Source organism: Aethalodelphis obliquidens, unplaced genomic scaffold, assembly GCF_003676395.1.
Source record: "Aethalodelphis obliquidens isolate GAN/ISIS:26980383/991018 unplaced genomic scaffold, ASM367639v1 scaffold4, whole genome shotgun sequence".
NCBI classification, from domain to species: domain Eukaryota; kingdom Metazoa; phylum Chordata; class Mammalia; order Artiodactyla; family Delphinidae; genus Aethalodelphis; species Aethalodelphis obliquidens.
Window position 1 is genome coordinate 7,534,280 of NW_020837948.1, and position 26,227 is coordinate 7,560,506.

Consider the following 26,227-nt stretch of genomic DNA (forward strand, 5'->3'; position numbering starts at 1 on the left):
AATTGAATGGTATTTTATTTCAAATGGCCATTTATCCTTATTTCTGAATTGCCTGATTGATTTTAAGAAACTTTCTAAGGTATGATTAGAGAATTCAGATCCACACGAAAGTGTTATGCAGGATCTATCTATCTAGACTTATTTCAAACCTAAAGGCCTTTTCTTACACTGTAATTTAATAAATTAAGTTGAAAAGTATTATTAATTTTATGTATAATTTAGTTTTCAGAAGGAAAGAGAGTTGATGCTTCCTTGTACTAGTTTGCAGCTTACTGCTTTTTAAAGCATTATCTGTATACCTACCTTTCCCAAACTAATAAGAGAAACATTTGGTTATTGTTCTTATGCTTTTAGCTTGCTAGAGGAAGACTTCCAAGAATATTAGGAATTATTTTCTCTATTGCAATTCTTACATTTTACCAAGACAATTAATTTCATAGGCTAACCTATAAAATACATGAAATTGCTTTAGAAACCATGTGGAAGTCTCATTTTGTATTACAAACTGCAAAATATAGAAAATATCTGAGTGGGAGGCATTACAATTTAATTTTCTGTTTTAAAATTTTACTTTAATCCTTAGAAAGTAGTTACATCAAAGTATATTATGAAATGAGTTGTACCTTGTTCATTTCAAGCAGTTTTAGTTACTCTTTATATACCTGGCATATAACATTGAATTCTTTTGTTGCACTGTGGGTGTGTTGGTGAAGTGGAGAGATGGTTGTCCCAGCATGTGGTTGCTGTGCGTACCTTCCCTTTTAAAAATATGAATGGCCTTTTTTTTTTTAAGGTGTTCTTTGTTTGAACTATCAGTTGATCATTTATTTCTATAGAATCATTATTATAATTACCCTTAACAGTCTACTGATAGGTTGAATGCAAGTTTGTTATTATACAGGTGTACTTCACTTTATGCAATAAATGTTTTTTTCTGAAAAAATTGCTTATAAATCAAGTTGGGAAATCAATTGTATTGGGAGAACTTGCTGTCTTTAAAAATTCTTTATTAAATGCTTTTGTTTATCACATAATCACTACAGTTTACTCTAAACTCTAGTTGGTTGAAGTTTTTGTGTTGGATTTTCTTAAAGGGGGGCACACCTGTAATGTATCCTTCTATTAGAAGGTCATTGAATTGGGAAATTTCGAAAATGAACAATGTGACTTTTGCTACTTTTAACTTATTAATATTTAAAATTGGCTTAATTTTCTGTTTGCCCTTTTAGATTACTTCCCAGGTCTTAGCAGGTTCCCAATTCCATGTCCACCATTTGTTGCTGAACTGTTATGTTTGCAGGAGTTTGGGAGTCAGTGTGAGCTCTTAAGATTGATTTGAATTGTAATCTTACACTAAATCTTATTATCTTGCTTAAATTATTATCTCTGATTATGTTGAATATACTTTTCTTTTTGCATACAACTGCTCTATTTCAGTTTTTATAATGATTTATTCCTATACTTATAAATAAATGCTGTTATACATTTTTCTTTGTTCTACAAAAGAAATAATGTTTTTTCTTTTTTTCCTCCTCATCTCTGTGCATATGCTTCCTGTCTACGGTTTGCTTACTACTTCTTATTGAAAGATCAAGCAGGTTGGTGTGATTGATTTGCACTCCATGTGGTACAATTATTTAAACTATAAAGAACTTTGTTGTTTAACCACATTACATTTTTTTTATTTAATGATTTTTTTTAACAAGGTAAGTATCTGTCTTTGTATTTTAAAATATATTTCAACTTTAGCATTTTTTAAAAAAAAACTTCCTTTTTTTACTAAATTCTTTTTTTTTAAATTTATTTCAGTTTTTATTGAGGAAGGTATTAGGAACTTTTTTTTTCAATTTTATTTTTATTTTTTATACAGCAGGTTCTTATTAGCTATCCATTTTATACATATTAGTGTGTACATGTCAATCCCAATCTCCCAATTCATCCCATCCCCTACCCCCACCCCCCCACCCCCTGCCACTTTCCCCGCTTGGTGTCCATATGTTTGTTCTTTACATCTGTGTCTCAATTTCTGCCCTACAAACCAGTTCATCTATACCATTTTTCTAGGTTCCACATATATGCGTTAATATACAATATTTGTTTTTCTCTTTATGACTTACTTCACTCTGTATGACAGTCTCTAGATTCATCCACATCTCAATAAATGACCCAATTTCGTTCCTTTTTATGGCTGAGTAATATTCCATTGTATATATGTACCACAACTTCTTTATCCATTCTTCAGTCAATGGGCATTTAGGTTGCTTCCATGACCTGGGTATTGTAAACAGTGCTGCAGTGAACATTGGGGTGCATGTGTCTCTTATGAATTATGGTTTTCTCTGGGTATATGCCCAGTAATGGGATTGCTGCATCATATGGTAATTCTATTTTTAGTTTTTTAATAAACCTCCATATTGTTCTCCATAGTGGCTGTATCAATTTACATTCCCACCAACAGTGCAAGAGGGCTCCCTTTTCTCCATACCCTCTCCAGCATTTGTTGTTTGTAGATTTTCTGATGATGCCCATTCTAACTGGTGTGAGGTGATACCTCATTGTAGCTTTAACTTGCATTTTTCTAATAATTAGTGATGTTGAGCAGCTTTTCATGTGCTTCTTGGCCATCTGTATGTCTTCTTTGGAGAAATGTCTATTTAGGTCTTCTGCCCATTTTTGGATTGGGTTGTTTGTTTTTTTAATATGGAACTGCATGAGCTGTTTATATATTTTGGAGATTAATCCTTTGTCCGTTGATTCATTTGCAAATATTTTCTCCCATTCTGAGGGTTGTCTTTTAGTCTTGTTTGTAGTTTCCTTTGCTGTGCAAAAAGCTTTTAAGTTTCAGTAGGTCCCATTTGTTTATTTTTGTTTTTATTTCCATTACTCTAGGAGGTGGATCAAAAAAGATATTGCTGTGATTTATGTCAAAGAGTGTTCTAACTATGTTTTCCTCTAAGAGTTTTATAGTGTCTGGTCTTACATTTAGGTTTCTAATCCATTTTGGGTTTATTTTTATGTATGGTGTTAGGGAGTGTTCTAATTTCATTCTTTTACATGTAGCTGTCCAGTTTTCCCAGCACCACTTATTTGAAGAGACTGTCTTTTTTCCATTGTATATCCTTACCTGCTTTGTCATAGATTAGTTGACCATAGGTGTGTGGGTTTATCTCTGGGCTTTATATCCTTTTCCATTGATCTGTATCTCTGTTTTTCTGCCAGTACCATATTGTCTTGATTACTGTAGCTTTGTAGTATAGTTTGAAGTCAGGGAGTATGATTCCTGCAGGTTCATTTTTTTCCCTCAAGACTGCTTTGGCTATTCGGGGTCTTTTGTGTCTCTCTACAAATTTTAAGATGTTTTGTTCTAGTTCAGTAAAAAATGCCATTGGTAATTTGATAGGGATTGCATTGAATCTGTAGATTGCTTTGGGTAGTATAGTCATTTTCACAATATTGATTCTTCCAATCCAAGAACATGGTATATCTCTCCATCTGTTGGTATCATCTTTAATTTCTTTCATCAGTGTCTTACAGTTTTCTGCATACAGGTCTTTTGTCTCCCTAGGTAGGTTTATTCCTAGGTATTTTATTCTTTTTGTTGCAATGGTGAATGGGAGTGTTTCCTTAATTTCTCTTTCAGATTTTTCATCATTAGTATATAGGAATGCAAGAGATCTCTGTGCATTAATTTTGTATCCTGCAAGTTTACCAAATTCATTGATTAGCTCTAGTAGTTTTCTGGTGGCATCTTTAGGATTCTCTATGTATAGTATCATATCATCTGCAAACAGTGACAGTTTTACTTCTTCTTTTCCAATTTGTATTCCTTTTATTTCTTTTTCTTCTCTGATTGCCGTGACTAGGACTTCCAAAACTATGTTGAATAATAGTGGTGAGAGTGGACATCCTTGTCTTGTTCCTGATGTTAGAGGAAAAGCTTTCAGGTTTTCACCATTGAGAATGATATTTGCTGTGGGTTTGTCGTATATGGCCTTTATTATGTTGAGGTAGGTTCCCTCTATGCCCACTTTCTGGAGAGTTTTTATCATAAATGGGTGTTGAATTTTCTTTTTCTGCATCTATTGAGATGATCATATGGTTTTATTCTTCAGTTTGTTAATATGTTGTATCACATTGATTGATTTGCATATATTGAAGAATCCTTGCATCCCTGGTATAAATCCCACTTGACCATGGTGTATGATCCTTTTAATGTGTTGTTGGATTCTGTTTGCTAGTATTTTGTTGAGGATTTTTGCACCTATATTCAAGAGTGATATTGGTCTGTAACTTTCTTTTTTTGTAGTATCTTTGATTTTGGTATCAGGGTGATGGTGGCCTGATAGAATGCATTTGGGAGTGTTCCTTCCTCTGCAATTGTTTGGAAGAGTTTGAGAAGGATGGGTGTTAGCTGTTCTCTAAATGTTTGATAGAATTCACCTGTGAAGCCATCTGGTCCTGGACTTTTGTTTGTTGGAAGATTTTTAATCACAGTTTCAATTTCATTACTTGTGATTGGTCTGTTCATATTTTCTATTTATTCCTGGTTCAGCCTTGGAAGGTTATACCTTTCTAAGAATTTGTCCGTTTCTTCCAGGTTGTCCATTTTATTGGCATAGAGTTGCTTGTAGTAGTCTCTTAGGATGCTTTGTAATTCTATGGTGTCCATTGTAACTTCTCCTTTTTCATTTCTAATTTTATTGATTTGAATCCTCTCCCTCTTTTTCTTGATGAGTCTGGCTAATGGTTTATCAATTTTGTTTATCTTCTCAAAGAACTAGTTTTTAGTTTTATTGATCTTTATGATTTCTTTCCTTCTACTAACTTTGGGTTTTGTTTGTTCTTCTTTCTCTAGTTCCTTTAGGTGTAAGGTTAGATTGTTTGAGATTTTTCTTGTCTCTTAAGGTAGGCTTGTGTTGCTATAAACTTCCCTCTTAGAACTGCTTTTGCTACATCCCATAGGTTTTGGATCGTTGTGTTTTCGTTGTCATTTGTCTCGGTATTTTTTGATTTCCTCTTTGATTTCTTCGGTGATCTCTTGGTTATATAGTAGCGTATTGTTTTAGCCTCCATGTGTTTGTGCTTTTTACGGTTTTTTCCCTGTAATTGATTTCTAATGTCATAGCGTTGTGGTCTGAAAAGATGCTTGATATGATTTCAATTTTCTTAAATTTACAGAGGCTTGATTTGTGACCCAAGATGTGATCTGTCCTGGAGAATGTTCCATGCGCACTTGAGAAGAAAGTGTAATCTGTTTTTGGATGGAAAGTCCTATATATATCAATTAAATCTATCTGGTCTGTTGTGTCATTTAAACCTTGTGTTGTTTCCTTAGTAATTTTCTGTTTGGCTGATCTGTCCATTGGTGTAAGTGAGGTGCTAAAGTACCCCACTATTATTGTGTTACTGTCGATTTCCTCTTTTATAGCTGTTAGCACTTGCCTAATGTATTGAGGTGCTCCTATGTTGGGAGTATATATGTTTATAATTGTTATATCTTCTTCTTGGATTGATCCCTTGATCACTATGTAGTGTCCTTCCTTGTCTCTTGTAACATTCTTTATTTTAAAGTCTATTTTATCTGATATGAATATTGCTACTCCAGCTTTCTTTTGATTTCCATTTGCATGGAATATCTTTTTCCATCCCCTCACTTTCGGTCTGTATGTGTCCCTAGGTCTGAAGTGGGTCTCTTGTAGACAGCATATATATGGGTCTTGTTTTTGTATCCATTCAGTGAGCCTGTGTCTTTTGGTTGGAGCATTTAATCCATTCACGTTTAAGGTAATTATCGATATGTATGTTCCTATGACCATTTTCTTAATTGTTTTGGGTTTGTTTTTGTAGGTCCTTTTGTTCTGTTGTGTTTCCCACTTAGAGAAGTTCCTTTAGCATTTGTTGTAGAGCTGGTTTGGTAGTGCTGAATTCTCTTAACTTTTGCTTGTCTGTAAAGCTTTTGATTTCTCTGTTGAATCTGAATGAGATTCTTGCTGGGTAGAGTAATCTTGGTTGTAGGTTCTTCCCTTTCATCACTTTAAGTATATCATGCCACTCCCTTCTGGCTTGTAGAGTTTCTGCTGAGAAATCAGCTGTTAATCTTATGGGAGTTCCCTTGTTTGTTATTTGTCGTTTTTCCCTTGCTGCTTTCAATAATTTTTCTTTGTCTTTAATTTTTGTCAATTTGATTGCTATGTGTCTCGGCGTGTTTCTCCTGTATGGGACTCTCTGTGCTTCCAGGACTTGGGTGGCTATTTCCTTTCCCATGTTAGGGAAGTTTTGGACTATAATCTCTTCAAATATTTTCTCTGGTCCTTTCTTTCTCTCTTGTCCTTCTAGGACCCCTATAATGCGAATGTTGCTGTGTTTAATGTAGTCCCAGAAGTCTCTTAGGCTGTCTTCATTTCTTTTCATTCTTTTTTCTTTATTCTGTTCTGCAGCAGTGAATTCCACCATTCTGTCTTCCAGGTCACCTATCCATTCTTCTGCCTCAGTTATTCTGCTATTTATTCCTTCTAGTGTATTTTTCATTTCAGTTATTGTATTGTTCATCTCTGTTTGTTTGTTCTTTAATTCTTCTAGGTCTTTGTTAAACATTTCTTGCATCTTCTTGATCTTTGCCTCCATTCTTTTTCCAAAGTCCTGGATCATCTTCACTATCATTATTTTGAGTTCTTTTTCTGGAACGTTGCCTATCTCCACTTCATTTAGTTGTTTTTCTGGGGCTTTATCTTGTTCCTTCATCTGGTACATAGCCTTCTGCTTTTTCATCTTGTCTATCTTTCTGTGAATGTGGGGTTTTTCCCACAGGCTGCAGGATTGTAGTTCTTCTTGCTTCTGCTGTCTGCCCTCTAGGAACATTTTTGTTTCCAAATAATCTTCTTAAGGGAACAGTTCAGAAATAATTAGATTGATAGTGACAAACACATTGGATATTCTAGAACTAATTAACAAAATAGACAACAAAACCGCATGGTGTAATCATTTTTCTAAATTCTTAAAGACCCATTAAGCCAAATTTTAGAAATACAAATATAAGTGATTTCATATTCAAGATTTTTCTCCTTTTTTTAAAAAAAAATTTTTTTAAAAAAAGAGTGTTCTGAGTGGGAATGAGTATCCCTTCATTCATACATAGAAAGTAAAATCTGTATGAATATAGAGGTGAGTGACATGACACACCTGACATCACTGTGTCAAAGCAGTCCCTCCTGCCCTAACTCAGAGCAGCTCCCTTTCCAACTCTCCAATCAGCATTCATGGCATCACTGCCCTTTCCTTCACCAGAGCTCACAACATTTGCTCTGAATCTTCCCTTTTCTTGCCAGTCTCTTCCCATTTACTATCAATTTTTCATACAAGGTGCCTCCCAGGAATGTTGCTTCTTCTTCATAAGCCCAGCCAGTTCTCAAGGATAATACCTCAACCCCTGTACAAGAGTCCATTCTGGTCTTCCTGCTTCCACTCAAATCTCCTGGGCTCAGAAGTGCTGGCGTGCTCTTCTTCATCTTTAATTTTTATCACACAGTTCTACTGCTTGAGAAATAGCACTCCAAGGCCCTTATTATCTGACTTACCCTCTACAAACGCATAGCTCATTACTTTAAAAAAGATATTCTGTTACAGGTCCCTTTAAGGCTGTATTGTCTACCATACCTAATGCTAAGTTTTGATGGAAATCCATCAACATGGTATCATACTCATCCCTGCCTTCTTACCAGAAAATAATGACCATAATTTCACCATTAACCTTTCACTTAACCTTTTACCTTTTTTTAAAGTGAGGAATCAAACGTCTGGTTATGTATGCTCATGGGTGCTCGTATAATGAAAATGAAATTAATTCAGTTAACACTTCCTGAAATTCTTCTTTTTAACTTTACCTTGCCAAAGTTCACCTTCACAGTTTTGGTTAGAGCACATGGTAGAGGAGAAGTTAAAATATTACCACTCTGGTTTGGCTCAATTAAATACTCTATGACATTAAAATTCTTTTTAGATTTTTTTACCTGAAATTTTGTGCTGAAAATTTACACTTTTAGAAAAAGAAAGTTTGTTTTTTGGTTGGTTGGTTGGTTTGGTTCATTAATTTTAAAAATCTTAAAAAAACCAGTGTAAACGTAACTTTTCATGATACCATGTTTTTAAGTGCCTGGTTAGGAGAGTTGGTACCTATTCACATTTAGCTTAAAATATTATTTGGGGAGAAATATGATTTATTGGACTGATTCCGGCTAAAATAATATGTTACTTGAATATCAGAGTTTTGAAACTGAACCTAGCGATATATATGCATGGTCATCTTTATGAAAATGGTATGAGAGCACAATAAGATTTTTGCTGCTAAAACATCAGTTTGAAAATATTACCTGAATGGTTTTGAATAACTAATGCAATTCAGGCATAGTAGTAATTCATCAATATGCATGTGCTTTTGTATTTCTACCTATAAAATTTTTTTTTTATTTTACTGCTTCTTTATGGGTCTGGAAACTGTATGTTTTTATTTTGTTGTTGTTTTTTACATCTTTATTGGAGTATAATTGCTTTACAATGGTGTGTTAGTTTCTGCTTTATAACAAGGTGAATCAGTTATACATATACATATGTTCCCGTATCCTCCCTCTTGCGTCTCCCTCCCTCCCACCCTCCCTGTCCCACCCATCCAGGTCATCACAAAGCATCGAGCTAATCTCCCTGTGCTATGCGGCTGCTTCCCACTAGCTATCTGTTTTACGTTTGGTAGTGTATATATGTCCATGCCACTCTCTCACTTTGTCACAGCTTGCCCTTCCCCCTCCCCATATCCTCAAGTCCATTCTCTAGTAGGTCTGTGTCTTTATTCCCGCCTTACCCCTAGGTTCTTCATGACGTTTTTTTTTTCTTATATTCCATATATATGTGTTAGCATACGGTATTTGTCTTTCTCTTTCTGACTTCACTCTGTATGACAGACTCTAGGTCCATCCACCTCACTACAAATAACTCAAGTTCACTTCTTTTTATGTCTGAGTAATATTCCATTGCATATATGTGCCACATCTTCTTTATCCATTCATCCAATGGTGGACACTTAGGTTGTTTCCATCTCCTGGCTATTGTAAGTAGAGCTGCAATGAACATTTTAGTACATGACTCTTTTTGAATTATGGTTTTCTCAGGGTGTATGCCCAGTAGTGGGATTTCTGGGTCATGTGGTAGTTCTATTTTTATTTTTTTAAGGAACCTCCATATTGTTCTCCATAGTGGCTGTACCAATTCACATTCCCACCAGCAGTGCAGGAGTGTTCCCTTTTCTCCACGCCCTCTCCAGCATTTATTGTTTCTAGATTTTTTGGTGATGGGCATTCTGACCAGTGTGAGATGATATCTCATTGTAGTTTTGATTTGCATTTCTCTAATGATGTTGAGCATTCTTTCATGTGTTTGTTGGCAATAGGAAACTGTATGTTTTTAACTAACAAAACAATTGCAACCCTAGGAACCTAAAAAATTAATGTACGTGTGTCAATCAGACCATTTACTCTATACTCCTATGGTTTTCACACATACATTTTTTAATCTTAACATATTTGCCATTTTTTCTTTAAATATTTACAATTTTGGAGTGGAAAGGAAGTTATAATTTTTTAGTGCATACACTTACTTTATACCTGAACTTATACTTTCCCCCCTCAAATTTCTAAGAAATAGTATTACTGATGGGAAATCCTTTCTAGGAATTCATTGGGAATAGGAGTTAGATTACTTTTTAAAATTATTTCTTAACAGTGTAATTCAGAATGTTCAGTATAGGTGATTGTGCCAAAGAATCCAACAGAGTCAGGTCTATGGCCTGACTTTGGGATTGCAGTGAATCACACCACACCGAAGCGTGAATTTGGATCAGTGCTTTTGTTTACTCTTCTATTTAACTTACTTGTTTTGTGGCTTTAGTTTGCTTTGGACTTTCTTGTATTTCTATAGAAGTGAAGGGTAATGTATTTTAAACCTTTGGGGGTTTTATATGATTTTAACCCAAAGAATTAAAGCCTGTGAATGATTCATCGTCTCTTGGTTCCTGAAAGAGTTTATTCAGATGTATATCTCCATCATCTTTATTTTTCAGTTCTCTTTCCTTGTTAGCATGAGGGGTTAGCTTTTGGTGGAGACATTAACAGTTTATAAAAAACTCTTCTTCTTTACACTCTTCTGTGGTCCTCTGGGAAGGAAGTTAAGAATGACAGAAAGCTTTCAGGAGAGCCTCAGACCAATTCTACGAAAAATTTGATTGTTTTTCTGAAGGAAAATATGTTTCAAAGAAATTGTATTACCAGAAATGAATTATCTTTGATTCAGTTTCATAACCAGTTTAATAAGCTAGTTTTTCTTTTCTCTTTCTTAGTTTTTCATTTTAATTTCATGATTTTTAAATTCAATAAAATTTATTGAACGTCTATTATATGTACATAAAACACTCTACTAGACATTATAATCAAAATAATCATTTTGAAGCTGTATTTCTTAGCTGCATTATTTTGTAGTATTTCTACTTATATTTGACACTAGGAATGTTTAATCTGACTTAGAGAGATTTAGGATCCTGAGTTTGACATCATAACAAGCTGTTTTAGTTCATTTAAGGTATGATATATTGTGACAGCAACTGTAAAATGCCTGTTTAATTCATATGTAACTGTTACATAATTAGTATAGAGTTACTTCCTTTAAAAGTATACTATGAAGTAAAATACTTTCAAGTAATTTTATCAAACACAATTTTAGAAAACCTCTGAAAATATATGTTAAAAACTACTTAAAAATTCTGCCTGATATTTTTATCTGTACATTTTATACCTATATGGGGCTTTTTTTAAAAAAAAATTATTTATTTATTTATTTATTTTTGGCTGCATTGTGTCTTCCTTGCTGTGCGCGGGCTTTCTCTAGTTGTGGCGAGCGGGGGCTATTCTTTGTGGTGTGTGGGCTTTTTTTTTTTTTAAGAATCAATTCTGTCTATTTATTTTTGGTTGTGTTGGGTCTTTGTTGCTGCACGTGGGCTTTCTCTAGTTGCGGAGAGCAGGGGCTACTCTTCATTGCGGTGCGAGGGCTTCTCATTGTGGTGGCTTCTCTTGTTGCAGAGCACTGGCTCTAGATGCGCGGGCTTCAGTAATCGTGGCATGCGGACTCAGTAGTTGTGGCTCGCGGGTTCTAGAGCGCAGGCTCAGTAGTTGTGGCACACAAGCTTAGTTGCTCCACGGCATGTGGGATCTTCCCAGACCAGAGCTCGAATGCGTGTCCCCTGCATTGGCAGGTGGATTCTTAACCACTGTGCCACCAGGGAAGTCCCTTTGTGGCTTTTATTTATTCATTTATTTTAATAAATTTTGTGGGGAGGTGTTTTGAGAAGCCACTTGATTTTGTACCTGGTTATCAGAAAAAAGTAACTAAATAATCATATTGCTTTTTTGACGATATGTGTTATTTGGGGACATACAAATATCTTTGCTTTTTTTATTTATTTAGTTTTCCTGTTTATCTTTCTCTTTTTTTTCCCTGCTAATCTCTTATGCTTCTTTTTCACTTACTTCTGTTCTTAGTTTTCACTGCACAGTTGGACAACAGTTTGAATTTAGCAGTTAGTTAAAAAGATCTTCTAGGGACATAATAAATAGAAATAAAATATATTATTCAGTTGATTTCCTTAAAATTTTGACATTTGATTTTCTTTTCATGAGGAATGTATCTTTTATATTGAAGATAATTTATGTGTCTGAAGCATTCACTCTGAAGTGACTGTTGGAACTATATGACTCAAATAGGTAAAAAGAAAGTTTCCCCAGATAAAATGGTTGAAATGCAAGCAAAAATTGATGAGGAGAGAAAAGCACTTGAAACAAAGCTTGACATGGAAGAAGAAGAAAGAAACAAGGCTAGAGCTGAGTTAGAGAAACGGGAAAAAGATCTTCTTAAGGCCCAGTGAGTATTACTGAATTGAGATGGATTTGTGATTTAAATTTCCTGGTTTTTCTCATAGGATGTATAAGCAAGAAAATTGAATAGTAATTAAAAGCAATACTACACAGTTGTGTATTTGATAGAGATGTTATATAATTATATTCCTATTTTGAAATTTTACATCCAAATCCTTGTTAAATTTGGGGAAATTTAGTAGAATAGTAGATAATTGATGGATACAGAGTGTTCTCATTTTAATTAACAGACAAGAGCATCAGTCTTTGCTAGAGAAATTATCTGCACTGGAGAAGAAGGTAATTGTTGGTGGTGTTGATTTGTTGGCAAAAGCTGAGGAACAAGAGAAACTTCTTGAAGAATCCAACATGGAATTGGAAGAAAGGAGGAAAAGAGCAGAGCAACTTCGCAGAGAACTTGAGGAAAAGGAGGTAATGTAAATTTTTGTTTCTGGTTGATGCTTCACCTAAGGTATTTAACTTTTCTAGTGAAAAGCTGAATATCTATAATCTTAATAAAATTAAAAAAAATAAATTTATTTACTTTTAGCTGTGTTGGGTCTTCGTTGCTGCGGGTGGGCTTTCTCTAGTTGCGGAGAGCAGGGGATACTCTTTGTTGCAGTGCACAGGCTTCTCATTGCAGTGGCTTCTCTTGTTGCGGGGCAGGGGCTCTAGGCACACAGGCTCAGTAGTTGTGGCATGCGGGCTTAGTTGCTCTGTGGCAGGTGGGATCTTCCCGGATCAGGGCTCAAACCCATGTCCCCTGCATTTGCAGGTGGATTCTTAACCACTGCGCCACCAGGGAAGTCCCAGGTGCACAGGCTTCACATTGCGGTGGCTTCTCTTGTTGTGGAGCATGGGTTCTAGGCATGTGGGCTTCAGTAGTTGTGGCACGTGGACTCAGTAGTTGTGGCTTGTGGGCTCTAGAACACAGGCTCAGTAGTTGTGGTGCATGGGCTTAGTTCCTCCACAGCATGTGGGATCTTCCCGGACCAGGGATCAAACCCATGTCCCCTGCATTGGCAGGTGGATTCTTAACCACTGTGCCACCAGGGAAATCCCTTAATAAAATTTTAAAGCATATCTGTGGATTGCTTTGAAAGAAATAGTTGCTAAACATTTATGTCATTTGTTAAATAATTAAACTTGTGATTTAATGAATAAAATTATTCTGAAGTTTATCACTTTATGTCATAGCAAGAACGCTTGGATATTGAAGAAAAGTATACCAGTTTGCAAGAAGAAGCTCAAGGAAAGACCAAGAAGTTAAAGAAAGTTTGGACTATGCTGATGGCTGCAAAGTCAGAGGTTGGTCTTTAAGAAGTTACCTATTATTGTAGTTTGAATTTTTTAGAAAAGAATTTCTTTGATTAAGTATGATTAAGAATCCTAAAGGAATCATAATATGTGCTTACAATTTTAAAGAAGTAAAATTTTTGCCTTTATTTGCAATTTTTAATTTCAGCTGTTAAGCTAAATTGTTTATTTCCAACCTTAACTAATAACATGGAATAGACAATGATAGATAGTGTTACTCTGTCCATTGTTTTTGTGAAAGAACTGGGTAAGCTCTTACAAGGTTTCCTAGACCGCTGCCCTATGTCAGATGGAATTGTTTTGTATTTAAAATCTTGTTTGTCCTTAGTATTTTCATTGATTTTCCGTTAGATGGCCGATCTCCAACAGGAACATCAGAGGGAAATTGAAGGCCTTTTGGAGAACATTCGACAACTTAGCCGGGAGCTTCGACTTCAGATGCTTATTATTGATAATTTTATACCTCAGGATTATCAGGTAAATGGGAATTTCTCTGTCTTAGGTATTAGGTCACTTGGCTGGGGTTAAGGACTAAAGAAATATAATTTCTAATTTAATTAATGGTAAATATTTACATTTCAGTTGCTGATGATAAAATTTTCTTGAACTAATGGCCATCACATTTCACTTCAGCTGTTAACTGTTCTTAATACATAATTCTCTGTTTGAGTAACTAAGTACCTGAATAAGAATTTCTTAGTCCTGGGAGGAAGGCCAAATTCATGTAATTCATGTAAAGACATAGGTCCTGTTTATTCTTTCAACATTCTTTATCCTATAATTAGAATAAACAAAACTCCTGTGCGAACCTTTTCTCCTTGTTTATGGATGCTAATTCTGTGTGTGTGTGTGGGCAGGGGAATGGTAAAACATACATAAAATTTACCATTTTAACTATTTTTTTTTTTACATCTTTACTGGAGTATAATTGCTTTACAATGGTGTGTTAGTTTCTGCTGTACAACAAAGTGAATCAGCTATAAGTACACATATATCCCCGTATCACCTCCCTCTTGCATCTCCCTCCTACCCTCCCTATCCCATCCCTCTAGGTGGTCACAGAGTATTGAGCTGATCTCCCTGTGCTACGCAGCAGCTTCCCACTAGCTATCTATTTTACATTTGCTAGTGTATATATGTCCATGCCACTCTCTTACTTCTTCCCAGCTTCCCCTTCCCCCACTGTATCCTCAAGTCCGTTCTTTACGTCTGCATCTTTATTCCTGCCCTGCCTCTAGGTTCATCAGTACTGTGTTTTTAGATTCCATGTATGTGTGTTAGCATATGGTATTTGTTTTTCTCGTTCTGACTTACTTCACTCTGTATGACAGAGTCTAGGTCCATCGACCTCACTACAAATAACTCAATTTCGTTCCTTTTTATGGCTGAGTAATATTCCACTGTATATATGTGCCACATCTTCTTTAACCATTCATCTCTTGATGGACATTTAGGTTGCTTCCATGTCCTGGCTATTGTAAATAGTGCTGCAGTGAACTATTTTTAAGAGTACAGTTCATTGACATTAAGTACATTCACAGTGTTGTGCAGTGATCACTACCATCCATCTCTAGATGTATGCTAACTCTAAATACTAGTATAATTTAAAAATCTTAGCCTTTATTATTCTTTTCCCCACATTTCTGTCTTTCCAGTATATTTTAGTGAACTTTAACATTGATTTTTTTAACATCTTTATTAGAGTATAATTGCTTTACAATGGTGTGTTAGTTTCTGCTTTATAACAAAGTGAATCAGTTATACATATACATATGTCCCCATATTTCTTCCCTCTTGCATCTCCTCCCTCCCACCCTCCCTATCCCACCCCTCTAGGTGGTCACAAAGCACCAAGCTGATCTTCCACTGCTACGTGGCTGCTTCCCACTAGCTATCTATTTTATGTTTGGTAGTGTATATATGTCCATGCCACTCTCTCACTTTGTCACAGCTTACCCTTCCCCCTTCCCATATCCTCAAGTCTATTCTGTAGTAGGTCTGCATCTGTATTCCCATCTTGCCGCTAGGTTTTTCTGGCCTTTTTTTTTTTTTTTTTTTTTTAGATTCCATATATATGTGTTAGTATATGGTATTTGTTTTTCTCTTTCTGACTTACTTCACTCTGTATGACAGTCTCTAGGTCTATCCACCTCACTACACATAACTCAGTTTTGTTCCTTTTTATGGCTGAGTAATATTCCATTGTATATATGTGCCACATCTTCTTTATTCATCTGTTGGTGGACACTTAGGTTGCTTCCATGTCCTGGCTATTGTAAATAGAGCTGCAGTGAACATTTTGTTACATGACTCTTTTTGAATTATGGTTTTCTCAGGGTATATGCCCAGTAGTGGGATTGCTGGGTCGTATGGTAGTTCCATTTTTAGTTTTTTAAGGAACCTCCATACTGTTCTCCATAGTGGCTGTATCAATTTACATTCCCACCAACAGTGCAAGAGGTTTCCCTTTTCTCCACACCCTCTCCAGCATTTATTGTTTGTAGATTTTTTGATGATGGGCATTCTGACCAGTGTGAGATGCTATTTCATTGCAGTTTTGATTTGCATTTCTCTAATGATTAATGATGTTGAGCATCCTTTCATGTGTTTGTTGGCAATCTGTTTATCTTCTTTGGAGAAATGTCTATTTAGGTGTTCTGCCCATTTTTGGATTGGGTTGTTTGTTTTTTTGATATTGAGCTGCAAGAGCTGCTTGTAAATTTTGGAGATTAATCCTTTGTCAGTTGCTTCATTTACAAATATTTTCCCCCATTCTGAGGGTTGTCTTGTTTATGGTTTCCTTTGCTGTGCAAAAGCTTCTAAGTTTCATTAGGTCCCGTTTGTTTATTTTTGTTTTTATTTCCATTTCTCTAGGAGGTGGGTCACAAAAAGGATCTTGCTGTGATTTATGTCATAGAGTGTTCTGCCTATGTTTTCCTCTAAGAGTTTGATGGTGTCTGGCCGTACATTTAGATCTTTAATCCATTTTGAGTTTTTTTTGTGTGTACAGTGTTAGGGAGTGTTCTAATTTCATTCTTTTACATGTAGCTGTCCAGTTTTCCCATCACCACTTATTGAAGAGGCTGTCTTTTTTCCACTGTTTATTCTTGCCTCCTTTATCAAAGATAAGGTGACCATATGTGCGTGGGTTTCTCTCTGGGCTTTCTATCCTGTTCCATTGATCTATATTTCTGTTTTTGTGCCAGTAGCATACTGTCTTGATTACTGTAGCTTTGTAGTATAGTCTGAAGTCAGGGAGCCTGATTCCTCCAGCTCCATTTTTCTTTCTCAAGATTGCTTTGGCAATTCGGGGTCTTTTGTGTTTCCACACAAATTGTGAAATTTTTTGTTCTAGTTCTGTGAAAAATGCCAGTGGTAGTTTGATAGGGATTGCATTGAATCTGTAGATTGCTTTGGGTAGTATAGTCATTTTCCCAATGTTGATTCTTCCAGTGCGAGAACATGGTATATCTCTCCATCTATTTGTATCATCTTTAATTTCTAACATTGATTTTTAAAAATTTATTTTGAATCTATATACAGCTTTAAGAAATTTGTCTGAATATAAGCCTTAGTATTTTTTTTCCTTTGGACCTCAGCTGCACAGAATTACTATTTGGCTCACAATATACTGTCCTTGATGGTCCTTGGATGGCCTACTTTTGTTTAGTTAGTTATTTTGTAGTGAACTTGTCACCCAAAACAAAAGCTAGGACCATGGTAGTGACCTGTTTCTAACCAAGTGGTTTCCCTCTTGCCTCTTCTATCCCTTTACCTCTTCAAGCTCAAGGTAACCACCATCCTGAATGCCATGTTCTTTATTTCCTTGCTTTTTATTTTTATACAGTTTAATTGAATCTACATATATTCCTTGAAAGTATATATTTTAAAATATATAAAAGGGGCATCATGCAGTATATAATGTTTTGAGACTTAACTTTTTTCACTTACTATATTAAGATTTTAGTTCCATGAATATTTTTCAGTATTTTAAATGTTATTAAATATTAAAAGTAGATCATCTCTGACTCTTTTAAAAGGAAATGATTGAAAACTATGTCCATTGGAATGAAGACATAGGGGAATGGCAACTAGTGAGTATTAACCTTCATCCTTTCATGAAATACTATGGAATACTTCCTGTAGACTGGAGTTGTACTGGCTACAATGCGGAGAAAGGTGGTCCAGAGGATGAATCAAGTGAGAAGCCACTGAAGTGGATAAGATGTTTTAATAATTATGTTATAACACACAGAATATTCTGTGTGTTATACATAGTAGAGATGGTGTAGGTTGGTGTATAGGACTGAATGACCTCTGGGGTCCCTTTCTATTCCAGCATTCAAATCATGTTTTATGAGTGTGCCATCAGTATATCTCATAGTAATTTGCCTCATTCATAGTATTAATTGCTAATTAAGATAATTCTCCTCCCCTTCTTTTTTCCTTTTTTGAGAAATGTGTTGCCTACACAGGAAATAACATGAGAAAGCAGACTCCAGTTCCTGATAAAAAGGAGAAAGACGTAAGAGTGCTTTTTTAAAAAAACAAAACAAAAAAAACTACAGTTGGTTCTTTGTAGGAATATGGGTCACTAAATTGTGTTATCATCATGATATCTATTAATCAGCTCAGCTGAAAAATAGGCTACTATTTTGAGAATAGAGACTCTAGGATGGGGTGATTATTAGGACAGTTCTGTTCACCTTCAGTCGTGACGGCAGGCATTTCTGTGACAAGAGTGGCATGTAGTTCTCTTTGGAGACTCTTTTCACCATCTCTCTGGGCCTTGGGGATTTGGTTAGAGACTAGAATAAGTCTGTCCTTTTCAAAGCTGGTCCTAGTCTTAGGTCAACGAGAGGAAGTAGCAGCTTTAGGGAAAACAGCAGCAGTTTTTCTTTACTACTAAGGAATTTATAGTGTGTCAGGGCTTCTTCACCAACACTTAGTGAATACATTTGAGATAAATGGCATTAGAAAAAGATATCTTTAGATATTTATTTGGTTTTGTCTTTGGCTTTTCTTCCTAAGAGTTTATTTAGTATTTTAAATCTTCCCCCAAATCTGGTTTAAATTCTTCTGTAAGAATGTCTTGTGTTTATTTCCTTTACATATAGCCCTTTGAGGTGGACCTTTCCCATGTGTATCTTGCCTATACTGAGGAGAGCCTACGGCAGTCCTTGATGAAATTAGAGAGGCCACGGACTTCAAAGGGGAAAGCCAGGCCCAAAACAGGGAGAAGGTAAGAGCTGTCTTTGAGTCCCATGAGCCAAAGGCAGTGAGATTTTCAAATTAAGTACATTTAAAGGAAATTTAGTTAACATGATAAGTATTTTGTCTGATATATTTAACTAAATATTGAAGTCCTATGTAGTTACAATTTGAGGAAATAAAATCTGGCTAAAGAATTAAGGTCTTCCAACTTCTTTAGCCCTCCTGAGTAGTAGAATTTATTGTTAATTTACTTTGTTCTTTCCAAATGTATAATAAGTCATTACTATTTTAATTCCTTAATCCTTACACTAATTATTCTAGTGAGATGCTAATTAATTTGCCTCGTTAGACTCCCAAAGTATTGTATTCAGCTGATTCATTTTTCTGTCATGAATACTGCCCCAAGAACCTTGATTTCCTCAGTCACCAGTTAAATAAAACTTCTCTGTCTTTCCCTGTCCTTTGACTATTGAGTAGTTTATATGTATTGTAACATAGCCCAGAGAAATGAGGATGTGAAAGCCCTGGGCTGGAGCTTACTTCTTCTCTCCCTTCCCTACATTAAGTACTGTTCAGCTTATTTAAACTGACTAACAGACTTTGGGGCTCCTGAAATGACAGGAAATAATAAGCTTATATTTTTCCCTACTTTGAGTACCTAGACTTTTGAGTTACGTGTAGGGTGAAGTCTAAGTTTTAATATTTTTGTGCAACGTAATCTCATAGACATAACCTAAGTTTTATAAATTTGGGGAGGAGGAATCAGTAGCATATTAAAAGTGTACAAATTTTTATATTCTTCAACATTTAGATGTCAGACATTAAAAGCATTTCATATGCCAACAGAAGCCATGCATGTAATATTAATGAATGAAGCAAATCAATTCAAAGAAACGCCAATTCCTCTATGTCTTTGACTTTTCCACTTTTAATGGAGGTATTTTCCTCTTAACTCTGCAGTTAGTAAGAAAAGTGACAGTTCAAGTATGATGATAAATGGTAAGACAGTTGCCCTCAGTGTGGGAGAAAAATAGGCAGTGGCGTGGGCTGGGGCAAAACGGAGCGTGTTCTGTCTGGAGTGAGTGGCCTGTTACCCTGCTTCTAGTTAGTTTGGGGAAAGAGGGCCCATGGTTTCTGGATCTTCTTGTTTCAAAGGAGAAGCCAGAAATCAGGATTATTTACGTGAGATCTCCGTCTTTAGTCACTTTTTAAAAGCTATGTGGACCTAAAACAAACAAGCAAATAATTTCATAAGGTATTTGGATACAGTTTTTAGAATGCTTATTTTAAAATATACACTTTTTCAGTTTAATCTAAAAAAAAAAAAAACACAAATGTGAGCTAACATTCGCCGAGCCAAATCCAGCATCTCTGTGTGCCAGAATTAGCCTGCTGTATTATGAAAACAGTAAATGGCCATAATTATAGACAAATATACATGATAAGTGGTTTATTGATACTACATTACATTGCTTGACAATGTTCAATGTGATATTCCTCATTAGAAGTACATGTTTCAGTGTGCTAATAAGCAAAACTGCAATAAACATGATAGATTAATGGAACATTTCCATCATTTCCTACACAGTCATTTGTGAGTTGTTGCTTCAGATGATTTGTGACTCTGATTTTCACTGAATAAGCTGGCATCTTTAGCATACCCCAGAAGAGATAATAAGGGGGTTCAAATCTGGCAAGCATGCAGACCGCTTGGCCTGTCCACATTGTCTAGTCCAGTTTATTGTTCACTCACTCCTTCATCACTGTGGATGGTGGAGTGGAGGGCCTTGCTATTGTGCTCACTCTAGGTGACCTTTCCCTAGCCTGAAAAGGCAGACATTAATTGATCTCATGGTCAAGCATGTCAAACCTTGGCCTGTTTCTAGAGTCTATGGCTGCCTGGTATTATCTACTACAATTTACATACAATTTACAATTATGTAAAGTGTTTGCATTTCAATCTTTTAGGAAAGCATTCATGTTTTCTTTTTCTCTTCTCCAAACAGAAAGCGTTCTGCAAAGCCTGAAACTGTAATTGACTCTTTACTTCAGTAAATGTTACAGACTTAAAGTCAGAATAAAAATTAGTGATATCCTCATGCCTGGACAAAACCTTTAATTAAAACACTGAAGACTTTTGTGTTATTTCAAATAATGGAAGCTGTAGATCATGCAGTAAGACTGGAACTAATAATTTGCCTAATAACTTTTAGTCTATATATATTAAGTTAATATAACATTAAAATTGTACAATTGGTAATTGTTCAAATTGTCATATTAGTTTTCAACTTATACTGTGCAGGGAAGTTGAGAGAGCAGCTTATACTATAGAGAGTTGCAGTTTAAATGTATACATAAATCTGCTAGTGATTTACTCAACTACTGTATATTTAGATAACCGGATATTCAAAATAGAAAAAAAAATATAAGTCCTGTTTTGCACATAGAAAGTTGCAGGTCTAATTGTCCTATGTTTTCCTGTTACATATGAATGTATGGGCTGCAAATCTAAGAAATGATTCTATCCTAACACCCACCTGGCCTTTTATAATATGTTCTAATTTTTATACTAACATTCATTGCATTTAAAATATGAGATGGGTGATCTTATTGATCTATAGAAAATTTTATAATTCTATAGTCAATCTTTAGAAGTATACATGTTTAAAAAACAAAAGTTGAAGATATGTTTCATCTGGACCTCTCATGATTTCTTTTTGCCACTTTGACTTCAAGTCAAATTTTTTGTTTGTTTGTTTTGGTTTCATGTTTCTTGAAACATTGAATCTGTACCTGAATACAAAGGAGTCACAGCTGCAGAAAATTAAGAAGCTAAATACTGATCACTAACATTTGCCTCTATGGCTATTATTTTTTTAAATTCACTTTGAAACATGATTAACTGATGCTTTCCTGTGTCTGAGTTCTAAATTTTGATGAAAATTGCTCTGTTTCTCCCAACTGAGAAAGATCTCCGTTTTCTAGAAAATACAAAGCAAGAAAAGTATCTTTTAATTCTTTGCCTTTAAAACACTTTGTTTTGTCTTTCTTCTTATTTTATAAAGAAGATATTCTTCCCTGAATTTCTTCCATTGACAAATCCAGTTAGACCATACCTCTAAAATAAAAATTATTTTTATTTTATAGTAAAAAAAAAAAAAAAAGTCATAGAATTGTTTGTTCTTTTGTTGACTGCTTACAAAATTTTTATTTTTTTAAAGTTATGCTACTCCAAAACCACTATATATATATATGTATATATATATATATATCTCTTTTATGAGTTTTAAAATTATGTAATCAGCCCTGAAACGCATTGGCTACAAGTTTTAAGACTTCATAAATGAGTATTTATTAAGTTAACATTATTTTAGTAAGTTTGGTTAAATATTGGTTTATAATTACAAAGATGTATATAGAATGGGGGTGAGCGAATGTAGCGTTATTTGTGAGGTGGTGGTAAAAATGTGTCCATAAATTTAAAGTACATTCCAAAGGTGATGTACTAAATATCCTGTGTATGGTGAATATTTTCTAGGTAATAAGAATTGCAGTTAACTGGCAGCATTTTCTTTGTAACGTGTAAGATAGTTAGACATTTATAACTTTGTGGGGCATTGTTTAGGTACCGTGAAGACTTGAGGTGAATTTATGTCTTGTAAAAGCTTTGTGTAAGCAGAATATCTTGGCAATTGTAGATGCATATTTAACTCTGTTAATAATAACTCTAGAGAAATCTTAATTTTACCAGTAGGAAAAAAATATGACTACTTCTTCTTTTTAAAGAATGCACGTGTCTACCCTTTAACCATCCAGTTAATAGAAAAGGAATAACTTTAGAATTAAGCTTTAAAACATTATAGAAAATTTAAGCCAGTATGTTAGGTTTTTTTTTTCTTTTCCACGCCATAGCAGTAACAAAACGAAATCTATAAAAACTCAAAACGTTGAGAAATTTTAAAAACAGGCTACTTTAGCAGTTTTTTTTTAAAGCATTTATATTAGAACTGATTATACCAGATGGGCATTAAATAGTCATCTTATATAATACCAAGATTAGATATTGGAACCAGGCCTGAGTATCCATGTGAAAACATGGGAACCTGACTTTAGAGCTCTTCACTTAGCTCTAATCATAGTAGTTCTATGGTTTCTTCACAGTTACTTTGTGTCATTGTCCATAAATGAAATATTTTGCAACTTTGGTGTTAATTTCATGAAAGGCTATAGATGAACAAACTTGCTCATTATTTGATATAAGAAGCAGATTTAAAATGAGTGTCACATATAAGTAGGTTATTGAATGGCTATTTTTCTCTTTAATTTAAAAAAGTAATATTTATTAAAAGGAGCCTTGGTAGAATGTTGTTTGTGGTATGTTCTTTAGTAAACCTTGCAATTACATGTAGTAATAAGGATATTAAAATATAATAGTATTCCCCATTTTTGTCTAGATTCTTGTGAAGTATAAGAGTAATCAAGGTGGCGGGTCTACATCTATGTGTTCGTCCCACAAGTAGAATCCATTTGACATGCTGTGGCATCTACTTTCTGGGAAAAGGGGACTTTTTTTTGCTGCAAGAAATTTAAGGTTACTTTGGGGGAGAGGGTGGTGCTACTTCAACTGTAACATGTTTTTAAAATTATGATTATAGGTTTCGGTTGTTTTGTTTCTAGTCTTTTAAAAATATTTTTTCCCTTAACTCTTATCTTAAGGAAAGTCCCTCCCTTTCCTACAGGGCTGTGAATTAAAGAACGGGTAGAGTTTACATTTAAGTATGCCAGTGTCTGCCCAGTTTCTTAATGTATGCATTTGTTTTCCTTTTTAGTTATTCTTTGATCTAAAATGCTGGAAGAAAACATAGATCTTCCTAGTGCCTTTGAACTTATACTGTAGTCTAATTTAAATCATTAATAACTTAAATAGCATTACTACAATACTGTATACTGGCCAGAATTACAAATCGTATGATAAGTTTGTCGTATTAATTTCAAAAGCCAACTTTCATTGTATTTTATGTATATATTGTATTTGTTCAAGTTGTATATATTGATATTGTATGTATACATACAGCATGGTTAAATAAGAAATAAAAACCTTTACCTAATGCCTGTAATAGTGGTCTGCTTCTTTACTGAGCTATTTTTGTGTTTATGTCCATCCTGATCTTAATAGGCAGGTTCTTTGTGCTTGGCTCTCAGTTTCATGAGGTTAAGAGAGACCTGTGTAATTTCACACCAGAAACACTTAATGTTGTGGGTCTTTAAACAGAAATCATCATCATACAGAAACCTGGGAGAGATGTTTTTTAAAATGCCCCTTCTCATTGATAAAATTTATTTTCACCAAAAATATTTTAATCCAAGTTTTGTTATCCTTGTCATTAGGTGTTTGAGAACAGAAACTTAAAGAAGTCTGTATGGAAAATAAAGGTAAAAGGAGACGTTTCTTATTGGTAATGATATCATGATATCTTTCAAAAACTTTTAAGGAGCTTAAAATATCTCCAAAACAATAACGTTGCTTGGATTATTGTTAATCGTGTGTTCTTTGGACAAACATTTATTGATTACCAGGCACTGTGCTAGGCAGCCTCAAGAAGTTCACAGAGGACATTGAGAAGTTTTGATTTGTTAGCAAGTTTCAAAGGATTTCAGTGTGCTTTTTGTGTAGAGAGGAGACTCCTCTGGCCATTTCAGGTCTTGCTCTCTTCCTCTTCCCAAGTGCTAGCTAGTGTAAAACTTCTACACATGTTTGTAGAATATGGAAATAAAATTAGAGGCCTGCCATAGTGTAAGCAAGATAAGCAATAGTGCACCTTCCCACCCGCGGCCCCTCCTCCCCAGTTGAGTTCTGGAGCTGTGATACTATCACCAAGCGACACCACTAAGGTGCACCCTCAGGGAACCTATTACTGCCTGTGTTGTCAGGATGCTGCTGAGGTCGTTGTCCATCCCACCTTCTTATGAAGACCCTCAAGAATCTCTTTTTAAAACCAAGTACAGAAAAACACAAAAACCCCAAGTACCAGCCTAAGGTAACACAGTTAGTATGTGACTGCAGGAACTGTTCACATGATTCTGAAGCTGCAGCCTAAACTTAAAGCAAGCTTGGAGGAGCCTTCTAAGCACATGTTATAACATTATCTGAATGTCTCATTCTTAAGCTTTTTCATTTGCAAAGCAAATCAAGTATTCAGTCCTCCTTCGGAAGTTGAACAAATGTGTGGGAAAATGATTATGAAGAGGCTACTTCAAAAAGAACCTGTTTCCTCTCAGCATTTATCTTGGGCTTCCTGTGACCCAGTCTTCAAGTTACTTTTATCAACGTTATCAGAACATCACTTTGTCTTACCCAAACACGTTTATGGCTCTGACTAAAGAATATGACAGATCAGACATTCTTCTACACCTGCTCCCCTCCCCTACCCCTTTTGAGAGGACTGGGGAAATTTTAGTTTTTAATCAAAGACTTTATTTCTCCAGTTTTACAAAGGAATTTAACTGGGACTTTACAACTGAATAAAATACTTCTCAGAGTTGATACCAATCTTCACAAGAGGATATTGCCTAACCCAACCTACCAGAGTCATTACAGAAATATTATGTTTGCCTTGATTTCTACTCCATCATGAGTTATGCCACTCAGTCACCAGGTGTCTTCTGTATTTACTGTGGACCCATGCTGTGCTGAGTAGAAGGTCCTTGCAAAGCTCATGACCATGTAAGTGGAGAATGACAGTGCAGCATGTTGAGGGCTGTAGTGAAGGAGAGTGCATGGTGAGCTACCAGGCACAGCATTCCTCCCTAGCAGCTGACACAGTGTTAGAGACCGAACGTTGAACTAGGAAGAAGTTGACACGAAGGATGGATTAGAAGAGAAACACTAGAGAGCTGAGGAGAGAACGTCTGAGTGCTCGGGGCAAAGACAGCTAACTAGGAGGTTTTAGTACTCCACCTGGGAATGGAGCTCCAGTTGAACTGATGACTTGAAACAGGAAATCGGCTCCGAGACTAGAGAAAGTGCTTGCCTTGCCCTCATTGGAAAGTGGTAGGAACTGCGAGGCTCACCTTGTATGCTGGGAGGCCAGCCCATGAGAAAGCTGTACCTTGCACTCTGCCCTGAAATTCCCCGTTCTCAGATGATTTGGGAGAAGCCGATCAAGATGACATGCAGAGGAGGGTGGGAAACCTGGACAGGGCACTGGCTAATAGCAACAAGAGAGCCCCTGGGGCATTTTTATCAGAGACCGGCATTTCTAACTTGCCCAAGAATGTTTCAATGAAAGACATTCAGCCATAGATTTGAGCAAAATGTTTTTTTCTTTCACTTGTTTATTCAATAAGTATTTATTACCTACAAATACCAGTTAGAGATAGAATATATTCATAGGTAAAAGGTGGAAGTAGCTGATAGCAGGGAGGGAGGGGATCAGCCTTTGCTCTCAGTGTCACACATTCCATGCACAGATAAAAGTCACGTCCTATGAAGTAGGTATGGGTTGTAACTAAGTTTCCTAAGTGAATGTGCCTAAGCGACAAGCATCTCAACTTTCACTTAATCCTGAAGTTTCTTCGCTCATTCTTCTTATGTATGTCCTCCTTGATTCATGCTCTCTCACTCCCTTGGTAAACTCCAGGGCTTACTGTTGGGTATTTCCGTCCGTGGCAGACCTGCCTGGAGCCTGCATATGTCCCTTCTGTGGCCTGTTCTAAATCTTTCTTCCGATTGCCTTTCCTTTTACCAT

The 26,227-nt window shown here is 35.5% G+C and overlaps 1 protein-coding gene across 3 annotated transcripts in view; it reads left to right on the forward strand.

Annotated features, from left to right (window-relative positions):
• KIF3A (kinesin family member 3A) overlaps nt 1–23,454 on the forward strand; it is an 82,811-nt gene extending 59,357 nt beyond the window's left edge. The window contains exons 10-18 of one of the 3 annotated variants that reach the window (XM_027097929.1): nt 1,590–1,598; nt 11,799–11,955; nt 12,200–12,380; nt 13,146–13,256; nt 13,617–13,742; nt 17,306–17,359; nt 17,722–17,790; nt 18,383–18,507; nt 20,486–23,454. In XM_027097929.1, the coding sequence (XP_026953730.1) occupies nt 1,590–1,598; nt 11,799–11,955; nt 12,200–12,380; nt 13,146–13,256; nt 13,617–13,742; nt 17,306–17,359; nt 17,722–17,790; nt 18,383–18,507; nt 20,486–20,534 (881 nt within the window). In that variant the 3' untranslated portion in view covers nt 20,535–23,454. The remainder of the gene's footprint in view (nt 1–1,589; nt 1,599–11,798; nt 11,956–12,199; nt 12,381–13,145; nt 13,257–13,616; nt 13,743–17,305; nt 17,360–17,721; nt 17,791–18,382; nt 18,508–20,485) is intronic. The other 2 variants (XM_027097947.1, XM_027097939.1) reach the window with 2 other exon arrangements.
• The last annotated feature ends 2,773 nt before the right edge of the window (nt 23,455–26,227 follow it).